This window comes from Nerophis lumbriciformis, linkage group LG05 (assembly GCF_033978685.3).
Source record: "Nerophis lumbriciformis linkage group LG05, RoL_Nlum_v2.1, whole genome shotgun sequence".
Lineage (NCBI taxonomy): Eukaryota > Metazoa > Chordata > Actinopteri > Syngnathiformes > Syngnathidae > Nerophis > Nerophis lumbriciformis.
In genome coordinates, this window is record NC_084552.2 from 6,739,997 (window position 1) to 6,765,278 (window position 25,282).

The 25,282-nt window shown below is 37.9% G+C and overlaps 1 protein-coding gene across 1 annotated transcript in view; it reads right to left on the reverse strand.

Annotated features, from left to right (window-relative positions):
* hcfc2 (host cell factor C2) overlaps nucleotides 1-14,791 on the reverse strand; it is a 36,576-nt gene extending 21,785 nt beyond the window's left edge. Inside the window, exons 1-4 of the mRNA XM_061961351.1 lie at nucleotides 14,605-14,791; nucleotides 7,538-7,686; nucleotides 5,086-5,246; nucleotides 4,815-5,017 (exon numbers count right to left, since the gene is read on the reverse strand). Coding sequence (XP_061817335.1) covers nucleotides 4,815-5,017; nucleotides 5,086-5,246; nucleotides 7,538-7,686; nucleotides 14,605-14,764 — 673 coding nt within the window. The 5' untranslated portion in view covers nucleotides 14,765-14,791. The remainder of the gene's footprint in view (nucleotides 1-4,814; nucleotides 5,018-5,085; nucleotides 5,247-7,537; nucleotides 7,687-14,604) is intronic.
* Between the last annotated feature and the right edge of the window lie 10,491 nt (nucleotides 14,792-25,282).

Sequence of the window (25,282 nt, forward strand, 5' to 3'; positions counted from 1 at the left end):
AACAAATCTTCTTTGATTACTTGTACACATGGGTGCTTCTCACCAGTGTTTTGGCAAACAGCAAGTGGTCACCAGATTTTGGAGTTTTTCAAATCTCAAATTCTGTATCTTACATTTAATGAAAATATTTGAAAGTGCAGTTTGAATTTGAGGTACTGTGAAATAATGTGTAGCAACACATAAAACAAGTTTGATGATTATTTCAGGAACAAAACGTTTTTGTCCACAAACTCCAAAATGATTTGAAAAGTAAGTATTTTGGCACATATTATAGCCCTAACCCTAAAAATAAAATCCATTTATGCTTTTTTTCCCTCGATTTTTCACTACTTTTTAAAGAAACCACTTCCAGCAGCTCTACTGAATGTTTTTACAGGGTTGTGTCACTTCTGGTTCATGTGCTTCCGTGGCTATCATTTATTGTGCTCCACAAACGGGGTATTGTTTGGATTACGAGCTGAAGGTTTTCACTACCAATCATTGATTTGTTCCCTCATAGTAGTGTGTATGTGTTTGTTGTGTGATGATCATGTTCTGATAGTTGCTTTCATTAGTAAAAGGATATTCCCTGCATTGAACTTACTGTTCTTCTGACGCTGACATCCATCCATAAAACCACAGCAACAGTCGCGTGTCACAACTCTGATCATCATCCATACCAGGTGGCAATGATTCCACTACAATACGCTGCTGTTTAGCCCGAATTTCTTTTGTCTGTTGCGTTCTTATTCGTCTCGTAAAGCACTTTGTGCAGTCATTTTTTTCTACGAAAAACCAAAGTACTGACAACACTTTTCTAACGTCTCAGAAATGAATGTAATCCTACAAGTTGGGACACGTAGACAGCCATATAGAACCAGAAAATGGCGAAGACGACACAAAAAGCACTTGTCTCCTCTTCCCAGCACCCCGTTTCTTGGCGAGGATTATGAGACATTTTTCATCTAAATGGGAATATATCAACATCCTAGCAGTCTAATGACAGCAGACATTGTACAGTAAGTGATGTTGTATTATGTTTGTTGGCTCTCATATACAGTAAAATATGTTTTATTATGTTTGTTGGCTCTCATAAAGTCTGCAGTGAGCAATAATCAGGGATGAAGAAAAAAAAAGCAAACATATTTATTATTATGAATGTTACTACATTACTACTATACTTAGGACGTCCCATTGGGGTTGTGAGTTTTTCCTTGCCCTTATGTGGGCTCTGTACCGCGGATGTCGTTGTGGCTTGTGCAGCCCTTTGAGACACTTGTGATTTAGGACTATATAAATAAACATTGATTGATTGATTGACTTACATCATGTATATATTACATGTTATTATGAATGTTACTACATGACATATATACTTACATCATGTATATATTACATGTTATTATGAATGTTACTACATGACATATATACTTACTGTCATGTATATATTACATGTTATTATGAATGTTACTACATGACATATATACTTACATCATGTATATATTACATGTTATTATGAATGTTACTACATGACATATATACTTACATCATGTATATATGACATGTTATTATGAATGTTACTACATGACATATATATACTTACATCATGTATATATTACATGTTATTATGAATGTTACTACATGACATATATACTTACATCATGTATATATGACATGTTATTATGAATGTTACTACATGACATATATATACTTACATCATGTATATATTACATGTTATAATGAATGTTACTACATGACATATATACTTACATCATGTATATATTACATGTTATAATGAATGTTACTACATGACATATATACTTACATCATGTATATATTACATGTTATTATGAATGTTACTACATGACATATATACTTACTGTCATGTATATATTACATATTATGAATGTTACTACATGACATATATACTTACATCATGTATATATTACATGTTATTATGAATGTTACTACATGACATATATACTTACATCATGAATATATGACATGTTATTATGAATGTTACTACATGACATATATATACTTACATCATGTATATATTACATGTTATTATGAATGTTACTACATGACATATATACTTACATCATGTATATATTACATGTTATTATGAATGTTACTACATGACATATATACTTACTGTCATGTATATATTACATGTTATTATGAATGTTACTACATGACATATATACTTACATCATGTATATATTACATGTTATTATGAATGTTACTACATGACATATATACTTACATCATGTATATATTACATGTTATTATGAATGTTACTACATGACATATATACTTACATCATGTATATATTACATGTTATTATGAATGTTACTACATGACATATATACTTACATCATGTATATATTACATGTTATTATGAATGTTACTACATGACATATATACTTACATCATGTATATATGACATGTTATTATGAATGTTACTACATGACATATATATACTTACATCATGTATATATTACATGTTATTATGAATGTTACTACATGACATATATACTTACATCATGTATATATGACATGTTATTATGAATGTTACTACATGACATATATATACTTACATCATGTATATATTACATGTTATTATGAATGTTACTACATGACATATATACTTACATCATGTATATATTACATGTTATTATGAATGTTACTACATGACATATATACTTACATCATGAATATATGACATGTTATTATGAATGTTACTACATGACATATATACTTACATCATGTATATATTACATGTTATTATGAATGTTACTACATGACATATATACTTACATCATGTATATATTACATGTTATTATGAATGTTACTACATGACATATATATACTTACATCATGTATATATTACATGTTATTATGAATGTTACTACATGACATATATACTTACATCATGTATATATTACATGTTATTATGAATGTTACTACATGACATATATACTTACATCATGTATATATTACATGTTATTATGAATGTTACCACATGACATATATACTTACATCATGTATATATGACATGTTATTATGAATGTTACTACATGACATATATACTTACATCATGTATATATTACATGTTATTATGAATGTTACTACATGACATATATACTTACATCATGTATATATTACATGTTATTATGAATGTTACTACATGACATATATACTTACTGTCATGTATATATTACATGTTATTATGAATGTTACTACATGACATATATACTTACATCATGTATATATTACATGTTATTATGAATGTTGCTACATGACATATATACTTACATCATGTATATATGACATGTTATTATGAATGTTACTACATGACATATATACTTACATCATGTATATATTACATGTTATTATGAATGTTACTACATGACATATATACTTACATCATGTATATATTACATGTTATTATGAATGTTACTACATGACATATATACTTACATCATGTATATATTACATGTTATTATGAATGTTACTACATGACATATATACTTACTGTCATGTATATATTACATGTTATTATGAATGTTACTACATGACATATATACTTACATCATGTATATATTACATGTTATTATGAATGTTGCTACATGACATATATACTTACATCATGTATATATGACATGTTATTATGAATGTTACTACATGACATATATACTTACTGTCATGTATATATTACATGTTATTATGAATGTTACTACATGACATATATACTTACATCATGTATATATGACATGTTATTATGAATGTTACTACATGACATATATATACTTACATCATGTATATATTACATGTTATTATGAATGTTACTACATGACATATATATACTTACATCATGTATATATTACATGTTATAATAAATGTTACTACATGACATATATACTTACATCATGTGTATATTACATGTTATTATGAATGTTACTACATGACATATATACTTACATCATGTATATATTACATGTTATTATGAATGTTACTACATGACATATATACTTACATCATGTATATATTACATGTTATTATGAATGTTACTACATGACATATATACTTACATCATGTATATATTACATGTTATTATGAATGTTACTACATGACATATATACTTACATCATGTATATATGACATGTTATTATGAATGTTACTACATGACATATATACTTACATAATGTATATATTACATGTTATTATGAATGTTACTACATTACATATATACTTACATCATGTGATTAAAATGGAGGTGTTTGGATGTTTTTTAGGGGTTCCATAGACAGAATTGAAGGGCCCCCAGAGGCTCCATTGTAAACTGACTTTTGATCGAATATATCTAATATTTAGAATGCATTAAAAATAAAATCCATCCGTTTTCATGTCTTTCAAAAATGACTGTGAACAATTACATAAAAGTGCAGTTCCCCTTTAAATGTTGTGTTTCAACTTCTGTGTTAGTGTTAGCCACATGTCTTTATGTTGTTCTTCTGGGCTGCATTTGCAAGTGTGTAAGGGGGACGCGGCACAACACTGACTGAACATTAATTACGTGGAGACACGTGTGTAAGGGGGAAGCGGCACAACACTGACTGAACACGAATTATGTGGAGACAGGCCTGACTTTTGACAGGGACGGTCGCACACATGCCCAACGGTCATAAAAGGCAGGATTATACGGAGCACCATTGCTTCCCTACTGCAATATCAGACATTTCCGCATGTTTGATGGAGGTAATTACGCTAACAGCTGGAACTGATCAAGATCATGTAATCGCCCAGCCCTCGCTCCTACAGAATAAACCTACTGAGATCAAGCTGCCAGAGGTCATCCAAGCGGCGCCCTTGCATTCCTCCAAAGATGAAAAGCTTGGGCGAGCCAAGACCAGCGTACGCGACAGCAGTGTGGGACTCCCGCGCTGAAGGACCGCACCATTTTGTCTCTGGGATGCTCCAGCCTCTTGCGCCTGATGCCGAATGCAGCTCCAGCTCATACAGGTCATCCATGTACCTTGCACAGCCAAGTAGACCTCATCACGTTACTCAACACAACACAACTTCATGAAGTGTGCACAGTACCGTGGGACATTTCCATTGGGGTCTTCGCTAACATTGGAGAGCCCCCCAAACACATAGCACCTGCCACCACAAAGTGTGAAGCTGTGTCCGATACGAGGGCATGGAGGCAAGCCATTTTTGGGCGCTCTGGGCTTCAGCTTCTTCCAAAGCCACCTGTTAGCCTATCAAATTGCAAATGTTAAAATAAGTGTTAGGGCTGCATGTTAAATCAACATTGAAGTTTTAGTTAGTGCGATAACAGTAACATGAGGCTGAGGGTTTTTTTCTCCGGCGTCACCGGAATTTGACTGAGACAAGTTCGCCAATCAGAATTGTTGAGCCTCGTATTTATTCGTCTCACTCTGTGCATCGTTTTAAGCACCCCGGCGTGTTTAGTTACCAGTAGAATCAACTGAATGCAGTGAGCCTTCTTTTCTGCCATGCACAATCTTTGTCTCGGTGGGCGGAGCACAAGACCGCCAACTTTACACACACACAGGAAGACTTGCGACTCACTAGTGGGAAGTTCCGCAAAGTTACAAAAATTAGGAGGATGAAAATGATACGTCAAAATGTCCCGTTGTTGGAATATTTCAGCTTCAAATGGGATGGGCAATATGAGCCCATCAACACAAGCAAACTGTGACAACAACAACATTCCACCTATTTTTTCCAACTAGGAAAAAAAAAAGCTCTTTATTTAAATGTATTTAAGTTCAATTTTGGCTTACAGAAATGAGAGTCCATTTATATTTGATTTGTTGAGGAAGTTATTTACCTTCCAATGACAGTACAATGGTAAACGATTCTACAGTCATAAGAAATGGGTGTATATCCTTTTAAATAGTTACTTGCATTATTAATATTATAATCGCTTTTGGTTGGTTATTTCTTCAGTTTAGGAGCGTGATGTAGACTAAAGCTCTGAGTCTGTCTTCATAAAGACAAATATTATACTATATAATATTAACTTCCGCTAACTTCTTGCAACTCAACGCCAAGAAAACGGAAATGCTGATTATCGGTCCTGCTAAACACCGACATTTATTTAATAATACCACCTTAACATTTGACAACCAAACAATTACACAAGGCGAATCAGTAAAGAATCTGGGTATTATCTTCCACCCAACTCTCTCCTTTGAATCACACATTAAGAGTGTTACTAAAACGGCCTTCTTTCATCTCCGTAATATCGCTAAAATCCGTTCTATTTTATCCACTAGCGACGCTGAGATCATTATTCATGCGTTCGTTACGTCTCGTCTCGACTACTGTAACGTATTATTTTCGGGTCTCCCTATGTCTAGCATTAAAAAATTACAGTTGGTACAAAATGCGGCTGCTAGACTTTTGACAAGAACAAGAAAGTTTGATCATATTACGCCTATACTGGCTCACCTGCACTGGCTTCCTGTGCACTTAAGATGTGACTTTAAGGTTTTACTACTTACGTATAAAACACTACACGGTCTAGCTCCGTCCTATCTTGTCGATTGCATTGTACCATATGTCCCGGCAAAAAATCTGCGTTCAAAGAACTCCGGCTTATTAGTGATTCCCAGAGCCCAAAAAAAGTCTGCGGGCTATAGAGCGTTTTCTATTCGGGCTCCAGTACTATGGAATGCCCTCCCGGTAACAATTAGAGATGCTACCTCAGTAGAAGCATTTAAGTCCCATCTTAAAACTCATTTGTATACTCTAGCCTTTAAATAGCCCCCCTGTTAGACCAGTTGATCTGCCGTTTCTTTTCTTTTCTCCTCTGCTCCCCTTTTCCTTGAGGGGGGGGGGGCACAGGGCCGGTGGCCATGGATGAAGTGCTGGCTGTCCAGAGTCGGGACCCGGGGTGGACCGCTCGCCTGTGCATCGGCTGGGAACATCTCTGCGCTGCTGACCCGTCTCCGCTCGGGATGGTGTCCTGCTGACCCCACTATGGACTGGACTCTTACTATTATGTTGGATCCACTATGGACTGGACTCTCACAATATTATGTCAGACCCACTCGACATCCATTGCTTTCGGTCTCCCCTAGAGGGGGGGAGGGGTTACCCACATATGCGGTCCTCTCCAAGGTTTCTCATAGTCATTCACATCGACGTCCCACTGGGGTGAGTTTTTCCTTGCCCTTATGTGGGCTTTGTACCGAGGATGTCGTTGTGGCTTGTGCAGCCCTTTGAGACACTTGTGATTTAGGGCTATATAAATAAAGATTGATTGATTGATTGATTGAAAGTAAATTGTTGTATATTTTTCTAATGTGTGGCACCTTTAGACCAGACTATGTTGATTGACAGTCTAAAAGTAACATGTCTACCTTCCCTCCTCATTTTCACAGTTTTATATGTATAAAATATAAAAATGGCAAATAGAATCACATCTGCAATTTTGGAGAGAAAATTCGTAATTAGGTTTTTCCCCCCCCCCAAATACGTATGTTACCTGATATTGTTAGAAATCATAGGAAAACATTACCTGAAGTTCATAGAGGTTGTTGGAGTATTTGCCATACTCTATCATGCCACCAAAGACCAGAATGCGAGTGCCCTCACAAACTAAACCATGGGCAGCACAGCCTGGTGGGATGTCTCCCCTCACAGCAGGCAGAAACCACTGCTTGGAGACTGTAGTAGAGTACAAAACATGTTGTAAGTAAGCTCAGTTATTTTAAACTGTTGTTAGTGGTTATCCTCCACACATATAGCTAGTATGTGCTGATTGTTTAAATCAGGGGTGTCCAAGCTAGTTCCATTACAGGTTACAATACACAGAAACAAATGAAGATGGTGGGTGCTTTGATATTTTTGATAATGATGCAAAAAACAATCGAATGCCAAGATATCTGAACATAACATTCATTGTGTTTCTAGCCTTAAAGTGAGATTTCATGTGCAATACATCATATTCAAGAACACAACAATGAATGCACCCTCTATTTTGTATCCCATGCAAATACACACATATTGTGGGTTCCAGAAGAAGAGGTACTAGGTATCCCATGCAAATACACACATATTGTGGGTTCCAGAAGAAGAAGTACTAGGTATCCGATGCAAATACACACATATTGTGGGTTCCAGAAGAAGAGGTACTAGGTATCCGATGCAAATACACACATATTGTGGGTTCCAGAAGAAGAGGTACTAGGTATCCCATGCAAATACACACATATTGTGGGTTCCAGAAGAAGACGTACTAGGTATCCGATGCAAATACACACATATTGTGAGTTCCAGAAGAAGAAGTACTAGGTATCCGATGCAAATACACACATATTGTGGGTTCCAGAAGAAGACGTACTAGGTATCCGATGCAAATACACACATATTGTGGGTTCCAGAAGAAGAGGTACTAGGTATCCCATGCAAATACACACATATTGTGGGTTCCAGAAGAAGAGGTACTAGGTATCCCATGCAAATACACACATATTGTGGGTTCCAGAAGAAGAGGTACTAGGTATCCGATGCAAATACACACATATTGTGGGTTCCAGAAGAAGAGGTACTAGGCATCCGTTGCAAATACACACATATTGTGGGTTCCAGAAGAAGAGGTACTAGGTATCCCATGCAAATACACACATATTGTGGGTTCCAGAAGAAGAGGTACTAGGTAACCGATGCAAATACACACATATTGTGGGTTCCAGAAGAAGAAGTACTAGGTATCCGATGCAAATACACACATATTGTGGGTTCCAGAAGAAGAGGTACTAGGTATCCCATGCAAATACACACATATTGTGGGTTCCAGAAGAAGACGTACTAGGTATCCGATGCAAATACACACATATTGTGGGTTCCAGAAGAAGAGGTACTAGGTATCCCATGCAAATACACACATATTGTGGGTTCCAGAAGAAGAGGTACTAGGTATCCAATGCAAATACACACATATTGTGGGTTCCAGAAGAAGAGGTACTAGGTATCCGATGCAAATACACACATATTGTGGGTTCCAGAAGAAGAGGTACTAGGTATCCCATGCAAATACACACATATTGTGGGTTCCAGAAGAAGAAGTACTAGGTATCCGATGCAAATACACACATATTGTGGGTTCCAGAAGAAGAGGTACTAGGTATCCCATGCAAATACACACATATTGTGGGTTCCAGAAGAAGAAGTACTAGGTATCCGATGCAAATACACACATATTGTGGGTTCCAGAAGAAGAGGTACTAGGTATCCGATGCAAATACACACATATTGTGGGTTCCAGAAGAAGAAGTACTAGGTATCCGATGCAAATACACACATATTGTGGGTTCCAGAAGAAGAGGTACTAGGTATCCGATGCAAATACACACATATTGTGGGTTCCAGAAGAAGAGGTACTAGGTATCCGATGCAAATACACACATATTGTGGGTTCCAGAAGAAGAGGTACTAGGTATCCGATGCAAATACACACATATTGTGGGTTCCAGAAGAAGAGGTACTAGGTATCCCATGCAAATACACACATATTGTGGGTTCCAGAAGAAGAGGTACTAGGTATCCCATGCAAATACACACATATTGTGGGTTCCAGAAGAAGAAGTACTAGGTATCCGATGGAAATACACACATATTGTGGGTTCCAGAAGAAGACGTACTAGGTATCCGATGCAAATACACACATATTGTGGGTTCCAGAAGAAGACGTACTAGGTATCCGATGCAAATACACACATATTGTGGGTTCCAGAAGAAGACGTACTAGGTATCCGATGCAAATACACACATATTGTGGGTTCCAGAAGAAGAAGTACTAGGTATCCGATGCAAATACACACATATTGTGGGTTCCAGAAGAAGAGGTACTAGGTATCCCATGCAAATACACACATATTGTGGGTTCCAGAAGAAGAGGTACTAGGTATCCGATGCAAATACACACATATTGTGGGTTCCAGAAGAAGAGGTACTAGGTATCCCATGCAAATACACACATATTGTGGGTTCCAGAAGAAGAGGTACTAGGTATCCCATGCAAATACACACATATTGTGGGTTCCAGAAGAAGAGGTACTAGGTATCCCATGCAAATACACACATATTGTGGGTTCCAGAAGAAGAGGTACTAGGTATCCCATGCAAATACACACATATTGTGGGTTCCAGAAGAAGAAGTACTAGGTATCCGATGCAAATACACACATATTGTGGGTTCCAGAAGAAGAGGTACTAGGTATCCCATGCAAATACACACATATTGTGGGTTCCAGAAGAAGTACTAGGTATCCCATGCAAATACACACATATTGTGGGTTCCAGAAGAAGACGTACTAGGTATCCGATGCAAATACACACATATTGTGGGTTCCAGAAGAAGATGTACTAGGTATCCCATGCAAATACACACATATTGTGGGTTCCAGAAGAAGAGGTACTAGGTATCCCATGCAAATACACACATATTGTGGGTTCCAGAAGAAGAGGTACTAGGTATCCCATGCAAATACACACATATTGTGGGTTCCAGAAGAAGAGGTACTAGGTATCCGATGCAAATACACACATATTGTGGGTTCCAGAAGAAGAGGTACTAGGTATCCCATGCAAATACACACATATTGTGGGTTCCAGAAGAAGAAGTACTAGGTATCCGATGCAAATACACACATATTGTGGGTTCCAGAAGAAGAGGTACTAGGTATCCGATGCAAATACACACATATTGTGGGTTCCAGAAGAAGAGGTACTAGGTATCCGATGCAAATACACACATATTGTGGGTTCCAGAAGAAGAGGTACTAGGTATCCCATGCAAATACACACATATTGTGGGTTCCAGAAGAAGACGTACTAGGTATCCGATGCAAATACACACATATTGTGGGTTCCAGAAGAAGAGGTACTAGGTATCCCATGCAAATACACACATATTGTGGGTTCCAGAAGAAGAGGTACTAGGTATCCGATGCAAATACACACATATTGTGGGTTCCAGAAGAAAAGGTACTAGGTATCCCATGCAAATACACACATATTGTGGGTTCCAGAAGAAGAGGTACTAGGTATCCGATGCAAATACACACATATTGTGGGTTCCAGAAGAAGAAGTACTAGGTATCCGATGCAAATACACACATATTGTGGGTTCCAGAAGAAGAGGTACTAGGTATCCCATGCAAATACACACATATTGTGGGTTCCAGAAGAAGACGTACTAGGTATCCGATGCAAATACACACATATTGTGGGTTCCAGAAGAAGAGGTACTAGGATCCGATGCAAATACACACATATTGTGGGTTCCAGAAGAAGAGGTACTAGGTATCCGATGCAAATACACACATATTGTGGGTTCCAGAAGAAGAGGTACTAGGTATCCCATGCAAATACACACATATTGTGGGTTCCAGAAGAAGAGGTACTAGGTATCCCATGCAAATACACACATATTGTGGGTTCCAGAAGAAGAAGTACTAGGTATCCCATGCAAATACACACATATTGTGGGTTCCAGAAGAAGAGGTACTAGGTATCCGATGCAAATACACACATATTGTGGGTTCCAGAAGAAGAGGTACTAGGTATCCGATGCAAATACACACATATTGTGGGTTCCAGAAGAAGAGGTACTAGGTATCCCATGCAAATACACACATATTGTGGGTTCCAGAAGAAGAGGTACTAGGTATCCCATGCAAATACACACATATTGTGGGTTCCAGAAGAAGAGGTACTAGGTATCCGATGCAAATACACACATATTGTGGGTTCCAGAAGAAGAGGTACTAGGTATCCCATGCAAATACACACATATTGTGGGTTCCAGATGAAGAGGTACTAGGTATCCCATGCAAATACACACATATTGTGGGTTCCAGAAGAAGAGGTACTAGGTATCCCATGCAAATACACACATATTGTGGGTTCCAGAAGAAGAGGTACTAGGTATCCCATGCAAATACACACATATTGTGGGTTCCAGAAGAAGAGGTACTAGGTATCCGATGCAAATACACACATATTGTGGGTTCCAGAAGAAGAGGTACTAGGTATCCCATGCAAATACACACATATTGTGGGTTCCAGAAGAAGAAGTACTAGGTATCCGATGCAAATACACACATATTGTGGGTTCCAGAAGAAGAGGTACTTGGTATCCCATGCAAATACACACATATTGTGGGTTCCAGAAGAAGTACTAGGTATCCGATGCAAATACACACATATTGTGGGTTCCAGAAGAAGAGGTACTAGGTATCCCATGCAAATACACACATATTGTGGGTTCCAGAAGAAGAGGTACTAGGTATCCCATGCAAATACACACATATTGTGGGTTCCAGAAGAAGAGGTACTAGGTAACCGATGCAAATACACACATATTGTGGGTTCCAGAAGAAGAAGTACTAGGTATCCGATGCAAATACACACATATTGTGGGTTCCAGAAGAAGAGGTACTAGGTATCCCATGCAAATACACACATATTGTGGGTTCCAGAAGAAGACGTACTAGGTATCCGATGCAAATACACACATATTGTGGGTTCCAGAAGAAGAGGTACTAGGTATCCCATGCAAATACACACATATTGTGGGTTCCAGAAGAAGAGGTACTAGGTATCCGATGCAAATACACACATATTGTGGGTTCCAGAAGAAGAGGTACTAGGTATCCAATGCAAATACACACATATTGTGGGTTCCAGAAGAAGAGGTAATAGGTATCCGATGCAAATACACACATATTGTGGGTTCCAGAAGAAGAGGTACTAGGTATCCCATGCAAATACACACATATTGTGGGTTCCAGAAGAAGAGGTACTAGGTATCCGATGCAAATACACACATATTGTGGGTTCCAGAAGAAGAGGTACTAGGTATCCCATGCAAATACACACATATTGTGGGTTCCAGAAGAAGAAGTACTAGGTATCCGATGCAAATACACACATATTGTGGGTTCCAGAAGAAGACGTACTAGGTATCCGATGCAAATACACACATATTGTGGGTTCCAGAAGAAGAGGTACTAGGTATCCCATGCAAATACACACATATTGTGGGTTCCAGAAGAAGAAGTACTAGGTATCCGATGCAAATACACACATATTGTGGGTTCCAGAAGAAGAGGTACTAGGTATCCCATGCAAATACACACATATTGTGGGTTCCAGAAGAAGACGTACTAGGTATCCGATGCAAATACACACATATTGTGGGTTCCAGAAGAAGAGGTACTAGGTATCCCATGCAAATACACACATATTGTGGGTTCCAGAAGAAGACGTACTAGGTATCCGATGCAAATACACACATATTGTGGGTTCCAGAAGAAGAAGTACTAGGTATCCGATGCAAATACACACATATTGTGGGTTCCAGAAGAAGAGGTACTAGGTATCCGATGCAAATACACACATATTGTGGGTTCCAGAAGAAGAGGTACTAGGTATCCCATGCAAATACACACATATTGTGGGTTCCAGAAGAAGAAGTACTAGGTATCCGATGCAAATACACACATATTGTGGGTTCCAGAAGAAGAGGTACTAGGTATCCCATGCAAATACACACATATTGTGGGTTCCAGAAGAAGAGGTACTAGGTATCCCATGCAAATACACACATATTGTGGGTTCCAGAAGAAGAGGTACTAGGTATCCCATGCAAATACACACATATTGTGGGTTCCAGAAGAAGAGGTACTAGGTATCCGATGCAAATACACACATATTGTGGGTTCCAGAAGAAGAGGTACTAGGTATCCGATGCAAATACACACATATTGTGGGTTCCAGAAGAAGAGGTACTAGGTATCCCATGCAAATACACACATATTGTGGGTTCCAGAAGAAGAGGTACTAGGTATCCCATGCAAATACACACATATTGTGGGTTCCAGAAGAAGAAGTACTAGGTATCCGATGCAAATACACACATATTGTGGGTTCCAGAAGAAGAGGTACTAGGTATCCCATGCAAATACACACATATTGTGGGTTCCAGAAGAAGAGGTACTAGGTATCCGATGCAAATACACACATATTGTGGGTTCCAGAAGAAGAGGTACTAGGTATCTGATGCAAATACACACATATTGTGGGTTCCAGAAGAAGAGGTACTAGGTATCCGATGCAAATACACACATATTGTGGGTTCCAGAAGAAGAGGTACTAGGTATCCGATGCAAATACACACATATTGTGGGTTCCAGAAGAAGAGGTACTAAGAACAAACAGATGCCAAGTAAACTTTCCACCAAGACTTTAGACAGCTCAGTCCTCGTTCCAGTGCTGCTATGGCAACTATTTGTACTTCTTTGTTTTGTATAGAATCAATTGTTCATCTTCAATTCTAGTCACCTTGCTTTAGAATCAAATCTTCTGGGAGGATCCCAATACTTGACAGTTGAAATTAGGGCTGGAGGTGACACATTAGTGTGATGAAATAATAATGACTGATAAATCAAAAGTTGGATTTCGGTTTTGTTCTTTCACATCAATGACTAAAATGTCGATGAAGTTGTATAAAGTGGTATTCGCTATTCTCAAATGTATGTATGTGTGCTAAAAACATTAGCCATGCTAATGTTAGCATACCCGTGTTATAAACATGCAGGTCCTCCGCTATCCCTTCGTTTCCACCTCCGAACACTACAATCAGCTCCCGAATGGCCACGGCCCTGTGTCCGTGTCTCGAACGTGGTATTACTCCTGTTATTGTATGGACTTTTCTCCATTGCGGTTCTTCGCTGGACATTTCACTCAAACAACCGAGAAGCCCAAATTTGGCGCTGTTGACGTTTTTAAAGATGGGCGTGGCCAATGAGGCGACCGGAAGTTCAGCCAAAGATCTTGAAATGGGTCGTGTATATTCTGGTCATTTATTTTTTGTTTCATGAATGGAACTTGGAAAACAAAAACGATTGGGTTATTTGGATTTAATTTAAAAAAATAAAAAATAAAAAATAAAAAAATAAAATAAAAAAAACAAGGCGTTTTTATTTGTCTGGTGTCAAAGAGCAAGTACATTGTCTAAAAAAATAATTTACTTTGATTGTATAAATCATATCACAAAAAATGTAAACCCCCAGTAAACAGAAATGAAAAAAACAAATCAAAACGGATGTTCTTTTGTGTGTTGACACCGGAAATGTTTATTTTCAAAGTAAAAGCGGGCATTCTGTGCCCGTGTGACTGTCTTAAATGTTAGAGATGCGCGGATAGGCAATTTATTTCATCCGCAACCGCGTCAGAAAGTCGTCAACCATCCGCCATCCACCCGATGTAACGTTTGATCAGAACTGCACCCGCCCGCCATCCGCCCGTTGTTATATATCTAATATTAATTAAAAAAAAAAAAAAAAAGGGTGAAAACTACGCGAATTGCACCTTGTGCAGACAAGATTTTTCGATCGGACACGGAGGAATTAGCGATGTAAAAGACCACGTTGGGACAAAAAAAACACAAGTCTAATGCCGTTGCTAGCGATACAAGTGGAAAACTTTCAACGTTTTTCGTCACCCAAACAGATTCTTTGGATGTGATAAATGCCGAAGTTTTATTTACGGAGGCAATAATTGAGCATGGACTTCCAATCGCACTGGCTGATCACATGGGACAGTTAATGTAATGCAACCTTTAAAAATCATTACGCGGTGATCGCGATCCCAAAAATAAACTTTTCTTGCATGATAATGTCCAGAAAAATTTGCTTTATATTACTATAGAGTCCTTTTAACGAATGAGTTTGATGGTTTATCACAAACCTTAAATGAAATTCCATGGCCACCGTCCTGCTCTCTATATCAACCAGTGTGAGCCCCACCCCTTTCGTGAGCGCACTGCGAAAGCGGACGGTGGGCGCGGTAGTGACCCTGGACGTGCGTCGGGCCCTTCTCACGGATCGCCTCAGCTACGGCTCCCGGTGGGGCCCTCTCGGGGGAAGGGGCCTCGGTCCCGGACCCCGGCGAGGCGTCCCTTTCTCCGCCCCGTAAAAGTGTCCATCTCTTTTCTTTTTTCTTCTTCTGTTGTGGCATATGCAGCAGGTGCCTGCTCGTTTTTCGTATGTGGGTAACAACATTTAACTATGTATATATATTTCCCAATTGGTTTAACTGCCACCCGCAAAAAAAATAAAAAAATAAAAAAAATATCTAATTAATCCGCCCAACCCGACCCGCAAGCGGATAAAATCTTATTAGGGCCCGCCATGGCCCATTGCAAAAGGACTCCCACAGGGAGTCCTTTTGCAATGGGACATAAGGACCTATTGTTTTTCGTCCGTTTCTTATTATTATTCTTCCGCAGCTTTGCGCACTATTTTGACCCCCTTAACATGCTTCAAAACTCACCAGATTTTACACACACATCAGTAATATACGGCAAAACTTTTTATCAAAAAACCAAACCTCAAAACTCAAAATTGCGCTCTAGCGCCCCCTAGGAAAAAAAAAAACTAGACTGCCTGTAACTCCCACTAGGAAGATCGGAGAGACATGAAACAAAAACCTGTATGTAGGTTTGACTTAGACTTAGTTTTCATAATTGTATATCCTCGGGCAAAAATCAACAGGAAGTTGGCAATTCCCCCTTCAAGACAAAAAAGTACTAAAAACAGTCACTTTTGCCTCTTTGCGCTGTAATTTGACCCCTTTAACATGCTTCAAAACTCACCGAACTGAACACACACATCAGGACTGGCTAAAACTGTGATCTAATAAAAAAACCTAACCCCAAATTCAAAAATTGCGCTCTACAGCAATTGTTGAATAAAACTGATAAAAAACTGCTCCTCGGAAGAAAAAAATTACAAAACTGCCTGTAACTCCCACTGGGAAGGTCGGAGAGACATGAAACAAAAACCTCTCCGTAGGTCTCACTTAGACCTACATTTCATAAATTGACTACCCTCAGCAAAAATCAACAGGAAATTTGCTATTCCCCCTTCAAAACAATTTTTTTGTAAAAACCGGTCACCTTCCTTCAAAAACGAACTCCTCTGAGCGCGTTTGTCGTTTCGCCTTCAAACTAACACAGGAGACAGATTGAACCCTTGTGATTACAACAACAGAAGCGCTTTTTAATTAACTGCTCCGGTTTTGATTTTATGACCCTTCAAAGACCCGCTGCGCTGATGCTGCTGCAATGCTGTTTTTTTAAGATGGCTGCTTAAAAGCAGGAAGCACCAACGTGCCCACACAATGCAGACAAGGTAGGTACACTAGACAAAAGTCTTGGGACACTTCAGACTACAAGTAGACAAAAGTATTGGGACACTTAGGACTAGCACCTGCCAAATACGCGGGCCCGTCCAACGTTGCTTGCAGCTTTAATTGTTTTTAATTTCATCCGCCCGATCCGCGGATAATCCGCGGACTCCGCGGTTGTGTCCGCAAACCGCGCATCTCTAATTTGGAGCCCTATACAAAATGTATCTTAAACATGGCACAACGAGGACTGACACCTACGCACATATCACACTAAAGTGGAGGCAAAATAATTCAATCACACAGTATTTTTTCCTTACAGACCAGCCCGCGGTACAGTTTAAAGTACAACTTCCGGTTTTGGTGACACAATATAAACAAAACATCGGGTTTAGTCTGTTTTTCTGTTTCTGTTGATGTGTGTGAAGAATGTCTTAAATAATTTCTGAGTCGGGCTCCAAGTACATTACAGCTAGTCACAGGCACACGGGTACCGTATTAATTATCCCCGCTTTTATTTTGAAAATAAAAACCTCCGGTGTCTGCAAATAAAAAAAAATATTCGTTTTGGTCTGTTTTTCTGTTTCTGTCTACTGGGGGATTTTAATGCTCGTAATATAAAATACAAAATGAAGATCAAACCGTTTTTATAGTCATTGCTCTTTGACACCAACATAGTTTGCATTTTAAAATTCAATTCAATCAAACAATCGTCTTTGTTTTTTTAATTTCCATTTATAAAAATAAAATTCAACGACCAAAACATACACTGATCAATGTCTCACTCCTTTAATTATCTGTGTAAAAAGTTGCTCCGAATTTGACAGACTTTGCGTGGCCAAAGTGTATAAACATACATTTCTGTTTGTTTACTTATGGTCCCTCCTCACTAACTTTCATGTGATGAGTCTGCTCTATTGTTTCTTTAACTATGGAGTTAAATTACAGTCAAAACTCCACAAAAGCAAAAGAAAAATGTTTCTACTCAAGCCAAACGATTCGCAAGTAAAAAAAAAAGTTTTTTTCCCCCCTGCAATTAAATAAAATATAGTATAAAAACAATTTCCTGCAAATAAAAAAACAATTCGCTAGTATAAAAACAATTTTCTGCAAGTAAAAGAGGATTCGCAAGCATAAAAATGTTCTTAAATAAAAAAAAACATCGATTGGCAATTATGAAAACAGTTTTTTAGTAACCCACACACTTGCACTCGGAGCACCTGTAGTTCGCACTCTACAGCAACAGGTGGTGCTGCTGAGTCCATTTAAAGGTCGTCAGAACTACGAGCGAGCTTGTTTCCCTTCTCTTCTGTGAAAGAAGCAGGGTGGACACTTTCTTCATTTTTTTTTTTTGGCGGATGGCACCATGCACCAATGTACCTCTGACAGCCTTAAAAGGTATCAGCAGCACAAGGTGTCGCTGTGGAGCGCTAATTACAGCTGCTCTGAGTGCAAGTGTGCAGATCTTTCTTTTTATAGCAGAAAATTGGTTTTATACATGCAAATCATTTTTTTTCCTGGCAGAAAATAGTTTTCATACTTTTTAATCTATTTTTACTTGCAGAAAATACTTTTTACATACCTGCCAACTTTTGAAATCAGAAAAACCTAGTAGCCAGGGTCCAGGGGCCGCAGGGTCCAGGGGCCGCAAGCCCCGGTAGGTCCAGGACAAAGTCCTGGTGGGGGGTTCAGGTTCGCCCCCCGACGCAAAATGATTATTAGCATTCAGACAGGTTAAAATGTTGCTAAAACCATCACTTTTCTATCAGTCACAGTGACTTTTCAAAACAAAAATATTACAGCAAAAATCATATGGGTTGATTGACATGTTTATTCTGTAAGCTAGCTAAGAAATTATTTTGACAGTTAATGCCAGTTATCCTGCCAACTTTTCACAAGACTTCAATTTGTTAATTGAAAGTATAAACACTTTTTACAGTAAACAAATGGTAAAACAGTACTAAACAATTCCATTAAAAAAAAAAATTGGTGTCATTATTAACTTTCTGTCCAAGCTTGTATAATCTACTGCCTTGTTCAATTGAACAAAATATTCTGTGCCTAAAATTCACATTTCTATCACAATTATCATACTGTAAACATGGTAAGCTAACTTCATTACAATTAATAGTCCTGTCAATAGCATGGAATTACAATTCAAATGTAGTTTTTTTGTAAGCCTTTCAAAAGAATTCAAAATATGAAAAATTAATGAAAATTAATTGAAGCCATCAGACACTTGAAAAGTGGCACATCACATCTCTAATGTAATCATTTGAACTTTTCAACAGAAATAGCACTGCAAAAATATTAAGGACATACTTCTGTATTTTGGTAGTTATGCTGTCAACATTTAACAAGATTTCTTCAACTTGGACTTGAAAGCATAAATAGTATAAACACTTTTAACAGTATAACAGTACTAAACAATTCCAATAGATAACATTGGTGTCATTACCTTTTTGTGGCTAAAATCCAATGGCAACGGCATTAGACTTGTGTTTTTTTGTCCCAACGTGGTCTTTTACATCGCTAATTCCTCCGTGTCCGATCGAAAAATCTTGTCTGCACAAGGTGCAATTCGCGTAGTTTTCACCCTTTTTGGAACGGATAATTATTCCCGGATAGGCTTTTGAATATTCTTCACGGAATGACTGCAGTTTTCTTTTCGGTTTAAGAATCGTTTGCGATTTTTCTCCGGCTGATTCCATGATCGTTCGCTCGTTTGGAAACAATGGCAACTGGTGCCTCGTGCTTGGCAGCGGTGCTATAAATAGCCTCGCGCATGGCATTCGGAATGTCTCGATAGGAAGTTACGGGAAGCAGTGTCGATTGTCATTGTTGTTACGCGATTTCGTGAATAAAACTTTTTTTTAAATTTTTTTTTTTAATGAATGAAAAACCGTATTTTTTATCACTGCAACCGTAACCCGGAATAGGTTGATGAAAACCGTACTAATTACGGGAAAACCGGAGTAGTTGGCAGGTATGTTTTTAAGCATGCAAATCATTTTATTTACTTGCAGAAAATTGTTTTCATACTTGCAAATCTTTTTTTGCTTGCAGAAAAATGTTTTAAGACTTTGTTTTTTTTTTACTTAAAAATCGATTTTTTTACATACAGATTTTTTTTTTTACATGCAGAAATGTCGTTTTATAGGTGCAAATGTTCTTTTCTAATTTCCGAATTGTTGTAATACTTGGAAATCGTTGTTTTATCAAATAAAATTGTTTTCATTTTCTTTCGTGTTTCACATCATTTCATTCTTGTGAATCTTTTATTTTTTTTGCTTGCAGAAAAAAATGGTATACTTGTAAATCGTTTTTTACTTGCAGAATTTTGCCAATAACTTTTTTACATGAAGATTTTTTTTTTTCTACTTTGGAATCGATTTTTGGTTTGAAGAAAATAATTTATTTGACTTGCAAATCGTTGGGCATGAGTAAAAACATTTTTAATTTGTTTGTGAATTTGTTTGGTACCATGAATTGATTACGTGGACCCCGACTTAAACAAGTTGAAAAACTTATTGAGGTGTTACCATTTAGTGGTCAATTGCACAGAATATGTACTGAACTGTACAATCTTCTAATAAAAGTCTCAATCAATCAATCAATCAATCAATCAATGTGGAGTTTTGGCTGTAATTTCACTCCATATTTGACTTTTTATAAAAGTAAATCAATACGGATTTTTACAAACTTTTCAAGGACGTTGCTTGTTTCTCCAAGTCAGAAGGCTGAATGTGTAACAGGAACCTGCCCCGTGAGCAGGAAGCCAACGTGTGACGTCACGCAACTGCACATGTGTGTGTGTGTGCGTTTCCACCCACAGGAATATGCATAGACATCTTATAAGTAGACGCAGCATGGAGCGCTACTGCCTACTGGCGCTGACGAGACGCAGGGCCGCCATCTTGGAGTGGTGATCCGCTCCACTCAGTGCAATTCATTTGGCAGGAGCAATGAACATTTAATTCATCTTACCTCACTGAATACCAGAGGTGGGACCAAGTCATTGTTTTGCAAGTCACAAGTAAGTCTCAAGTCTTTGCCCTCAAGTCCGAGTCAAGTCCCGAGTCAAGACAGGCAAGCCCCGAGTCAAGTCCAAAGTCAAGACTGGAAGGTCTCAAGTCAAGTCCTAAGTCCTGCATTTTGAGTTTCGAGTCCTTTCAAGTCCTTTTAACCACAGACTAATATATTAACACAGATTGTGCATGCTTTTCAAATGCTGTATTTATTTATTAAAACAAGTGCATTTTAAATTGCAGGAAAGAAAATTGTGCTGACATTGCACTTTATAATAGCACTATTAACCAGTCATTTTAAACATTAACTCATTCCTTTACAGAACAAACACATTGAAAAATAAAGTACTTATTTGTACAAAAGTGTTAACATTGAAAAAACATGACATATACGTGAACATAACAAAAAAGTTGTACTTTTTATATGTCAGGGCCCTATGCTGCATTGCATTTGCAAAAGACCAAATTAGCCAAGAGTCTGTCAGTCATTTGTGCACGATGGGGGCGTAGTATGATGCCACCATGGCTGAAAACTCGCTCCACTGGAGCACTGGAGGCAGGCACTGCCAAGACTCTCATGGCCACTCGGAACAGTGAAGGAAGAGTCTTCATGTTCAATGCCCAGAACAAAAGGGGGAGAGAGTTTCTTTGGGTTGGTGCACTACTTGTAAGTGTATCTTGTGTTTTTTATGTTGATTTAATAAAAAAAAAAAAAAAAAAAAAAAAAAAAAATTCTTGTGCGGCCCGATACCAATCGATCAACGGACCAGTACCGGGCCGCGGCCCGGTGGTTGGGGACCACTGAGGTAAACAACCAACAGTATGTCAGAAAGCTAGCTAAAACGGTACACATATTCATAATATAGTATACATTTTAACTGACCTTTATTTTACTATTTTTGTCTTTTTTTTAGGTGGCTAAAATACGCGGTGCTGCTGACCGCCGTCTAACGTTACGTGTGATATATTGACTAACGTAACCCTGCTTAAAAAAATCACTGAACAAAAAGTATGAATAAGGTAGTGAACTGCAACAGATTCCCGTGTTTGCAACAACGTTATAACATTAGCAGTGAGTTTACAGCCTCACTGATTTAACTACACAGCAAATAAAAGTCACGTTACTTAGCCAATAAACGTTATCTTACATTCAAAACTTACCGTTCTTTGTGCAACTTCAAATGCCGGACGAAGTTGGAAGTTGTTGCCTCTCCATCAGTAATTTTCGAACCACATGTGTTGCATACTGCAAACCGTTTTGTGTTGACCACCTCGTAATTTTTATACCCAAACAAAATTATTTAAGGCATCATTTTTTGTTCACTTGCGTGTGGTTTGGACATGTCTTCTTCGTTGGTTGTCCTGCAATTTGATTGGATGAATGCTGTGTGATGAAAACAAAGTAGATCTAATTTGATTGGCTGTTGTACTGAGAGCACACCAGCTGACACACGCAACGCTGATAGACAAGTACACAATGAAAAATACGGAGCGCTCCCGAATAACTTTTTCATCTTTGGGTTTTGGGGAAAGTAGCAAGTCATGTCAAGTCATGTCAATTCAAAAGGCTCAAGTCCAAGTGAAGTCACAAGTCATTGATGTTAAAGTCTAAGTCGAGTTGCAAGTCTTTTTACATTTTGTCAAGTCGAGTCTAAAGTCATCAAATTCATGACTCGAGTCTGACTCGAGTCCAAGTCATGTGACTCGAGTCCACACCTCTGCTGAATACCACTGATTTTCACACACTTTTTTGTCATAGGTGTAGCTATGATAAAGGACACATGTTTATATTATTCATAGTTTGCTTAACAATAATAGAATATTCTTATATGCTATAAGTGACCAGACGCCCGAGATCAAAACTGGGAATATAATCCCAGAGAAGGTACAGCTGTTTTTAAGTTGAAGAAATAATATGATGAGGTTATATATACATGCTACATAAACAATGTATGAATACATTAGATATCTATATATCTTAGGGACCTATAGACTGTATCTCTGTTGCTGCAGCAGTAGAGAGTTTATTCTGTCTTGACACTTTGTATTGATATTTTCTATTACATTCTTCCCTTAAATGATCATGTTTACAGTGATTGTTTCATATGTATTTTTTATGTATGTCGCTTTGGATAAAAGCCGTCTGCCAAATACTTCAACATAAACATATATAAACACCTGAAAGTCTTTATATCAGCTAAAACCACCAATCTGTTTCACTGGATTCAGAATTTAAGCAAATTCTGTCTTACTCAACAATGTTAGTATTTGAATATTGTTACTTGAAGACTTATTCCTGGTTACAATTATACTGTTAAGAAAGTATTGTCTTATACTTTGCCTAAAATGAGAATGCATCATAATCAGTGGCGGCTGGTGAATTTTGTTTTAGGTGGGGCTGAAAGTTTGTAAACCAAACCCCTGTAGGGGGGGTCATCCTCCCCCAGAAGATTTCTTTGTGATTTTCACATACAAATGAAGCATTCTGACTAAATAATGAAGACAAAATAGAACATTTCATAGGTTTGCAGAGAACTATATACAATATGCACACACTTCATAAAATACAAGCAATAGTACGTTAATGTTAAATCTTACTTGTGAAAAGTAATCCCCCGATTCCTATTTTCAACAGTCCGCTCATTTGAGCAGGAAAACGCTGAACACCATCTTTGTTTTCTACCTGTCAACTGTCAGTTTAGCATCTTTGTTTTCTACCTGTCAACTGTCGGTTTAGCATCTTTGTTTTCTACCTGTCAACTGTCGGTTTAGCATCTTTGTTTTCTACCTGTCAACTGTCGGTTTAGCATCTTTGTTTTCTACCTGTCAACTGTCGGTTTAGCATCTTTGTTTTCTACCTGTCAACTGTCGGTTTAGCATCTTTGTTTCCTACCTGTCAACTGTCGGTTTAGCATCTTTGTTTTCTACCTGTCAACTGTCGGTTTAGCATCTTTGTTTTCTACCTGTCAACTGTCGGTTTAGCATCTTTGTTTCCTACCTGTCAACTGTCGGTTTAGCATCTTTTTTTTCTACCGGTCAACTGTCGGTTTAGCATCTTTGTTTCCTACCTGTCAACTGTCAGTTTAGCATCTTTGTTTTCTACCTGTCAACTGTCAGTTTAGCATCTTTGTTTCCTACCTGTCAACTGTCGGTTTAGCATCTTTGTTTTCTACCTGTCAACTGTCGGTTTAGCATCTTTGTTTTCTACCTGTCAACTGTCGGTTTAGCATCTTTGTTTTCTACCTGTCAACTGTCGGTTTAGCATCTTTGTTTCCTACCTGTCAACTGTCGGTTTAGCATCTTTGTTTTCTACCGGTCAACTGTCGGTTTAGCATCTTTGTTTCCTACCTGTCAACTGTCAGTTTAGCATCTTTGTTTTCTACCTGTCAACTGTCAGTTTAGCATCTTTGTTTCCTACCTGTCAACTGTCGGTTTAGCATCTTTGTTTTCTACCTGTCAACTGTCGGTTTAGCATCTTTGTTTTCTACCTGTCAACTGTCGGTTTAGCATCTTTGTTTTCTACCTGTCAACTGTCGGTTTAGCATCTTTGTTTTCTACCTGTCAACTGTCGGTTTAACATATTTGTTTCCTACCTGTCAACTGTCGGTTTAGCATCTTTGTTTTCTACCTGTCAACTGTCGGTTTAGCATCTTTGTTTTCTACCTGTCAACTGTCGGTTTAGCATCTTTGTTTCCTACCTGTCAACTGTCGGTTTAGCATCTTTGTTTTCTACCTGTCAACTGTCGGTTTAGCATCTTTGTTTCCTACCTGTCAACTGTCGGTTTAGCATCTTTGTTTCCTACCTGTCAACTGTCGGTTTAGCATCTTTGTTTCCTACCTGTCAACTGTCGGTTTAGCATCTTTGTTTCCTACCTGTCAACTGTCGGTTTAGCATCTTTGTTTTCTACCTGTCAACTGTCGGTTTAGCATCTTTGTTTCCTACCTGTCAACTGTCGGTTTAGCATCTTTGTTTTCTACCTGTCAACTGTCGGTTTAGCATCTTTGTTTCCTACCTGTCAACTGTCGGTTTAGCATCTTTG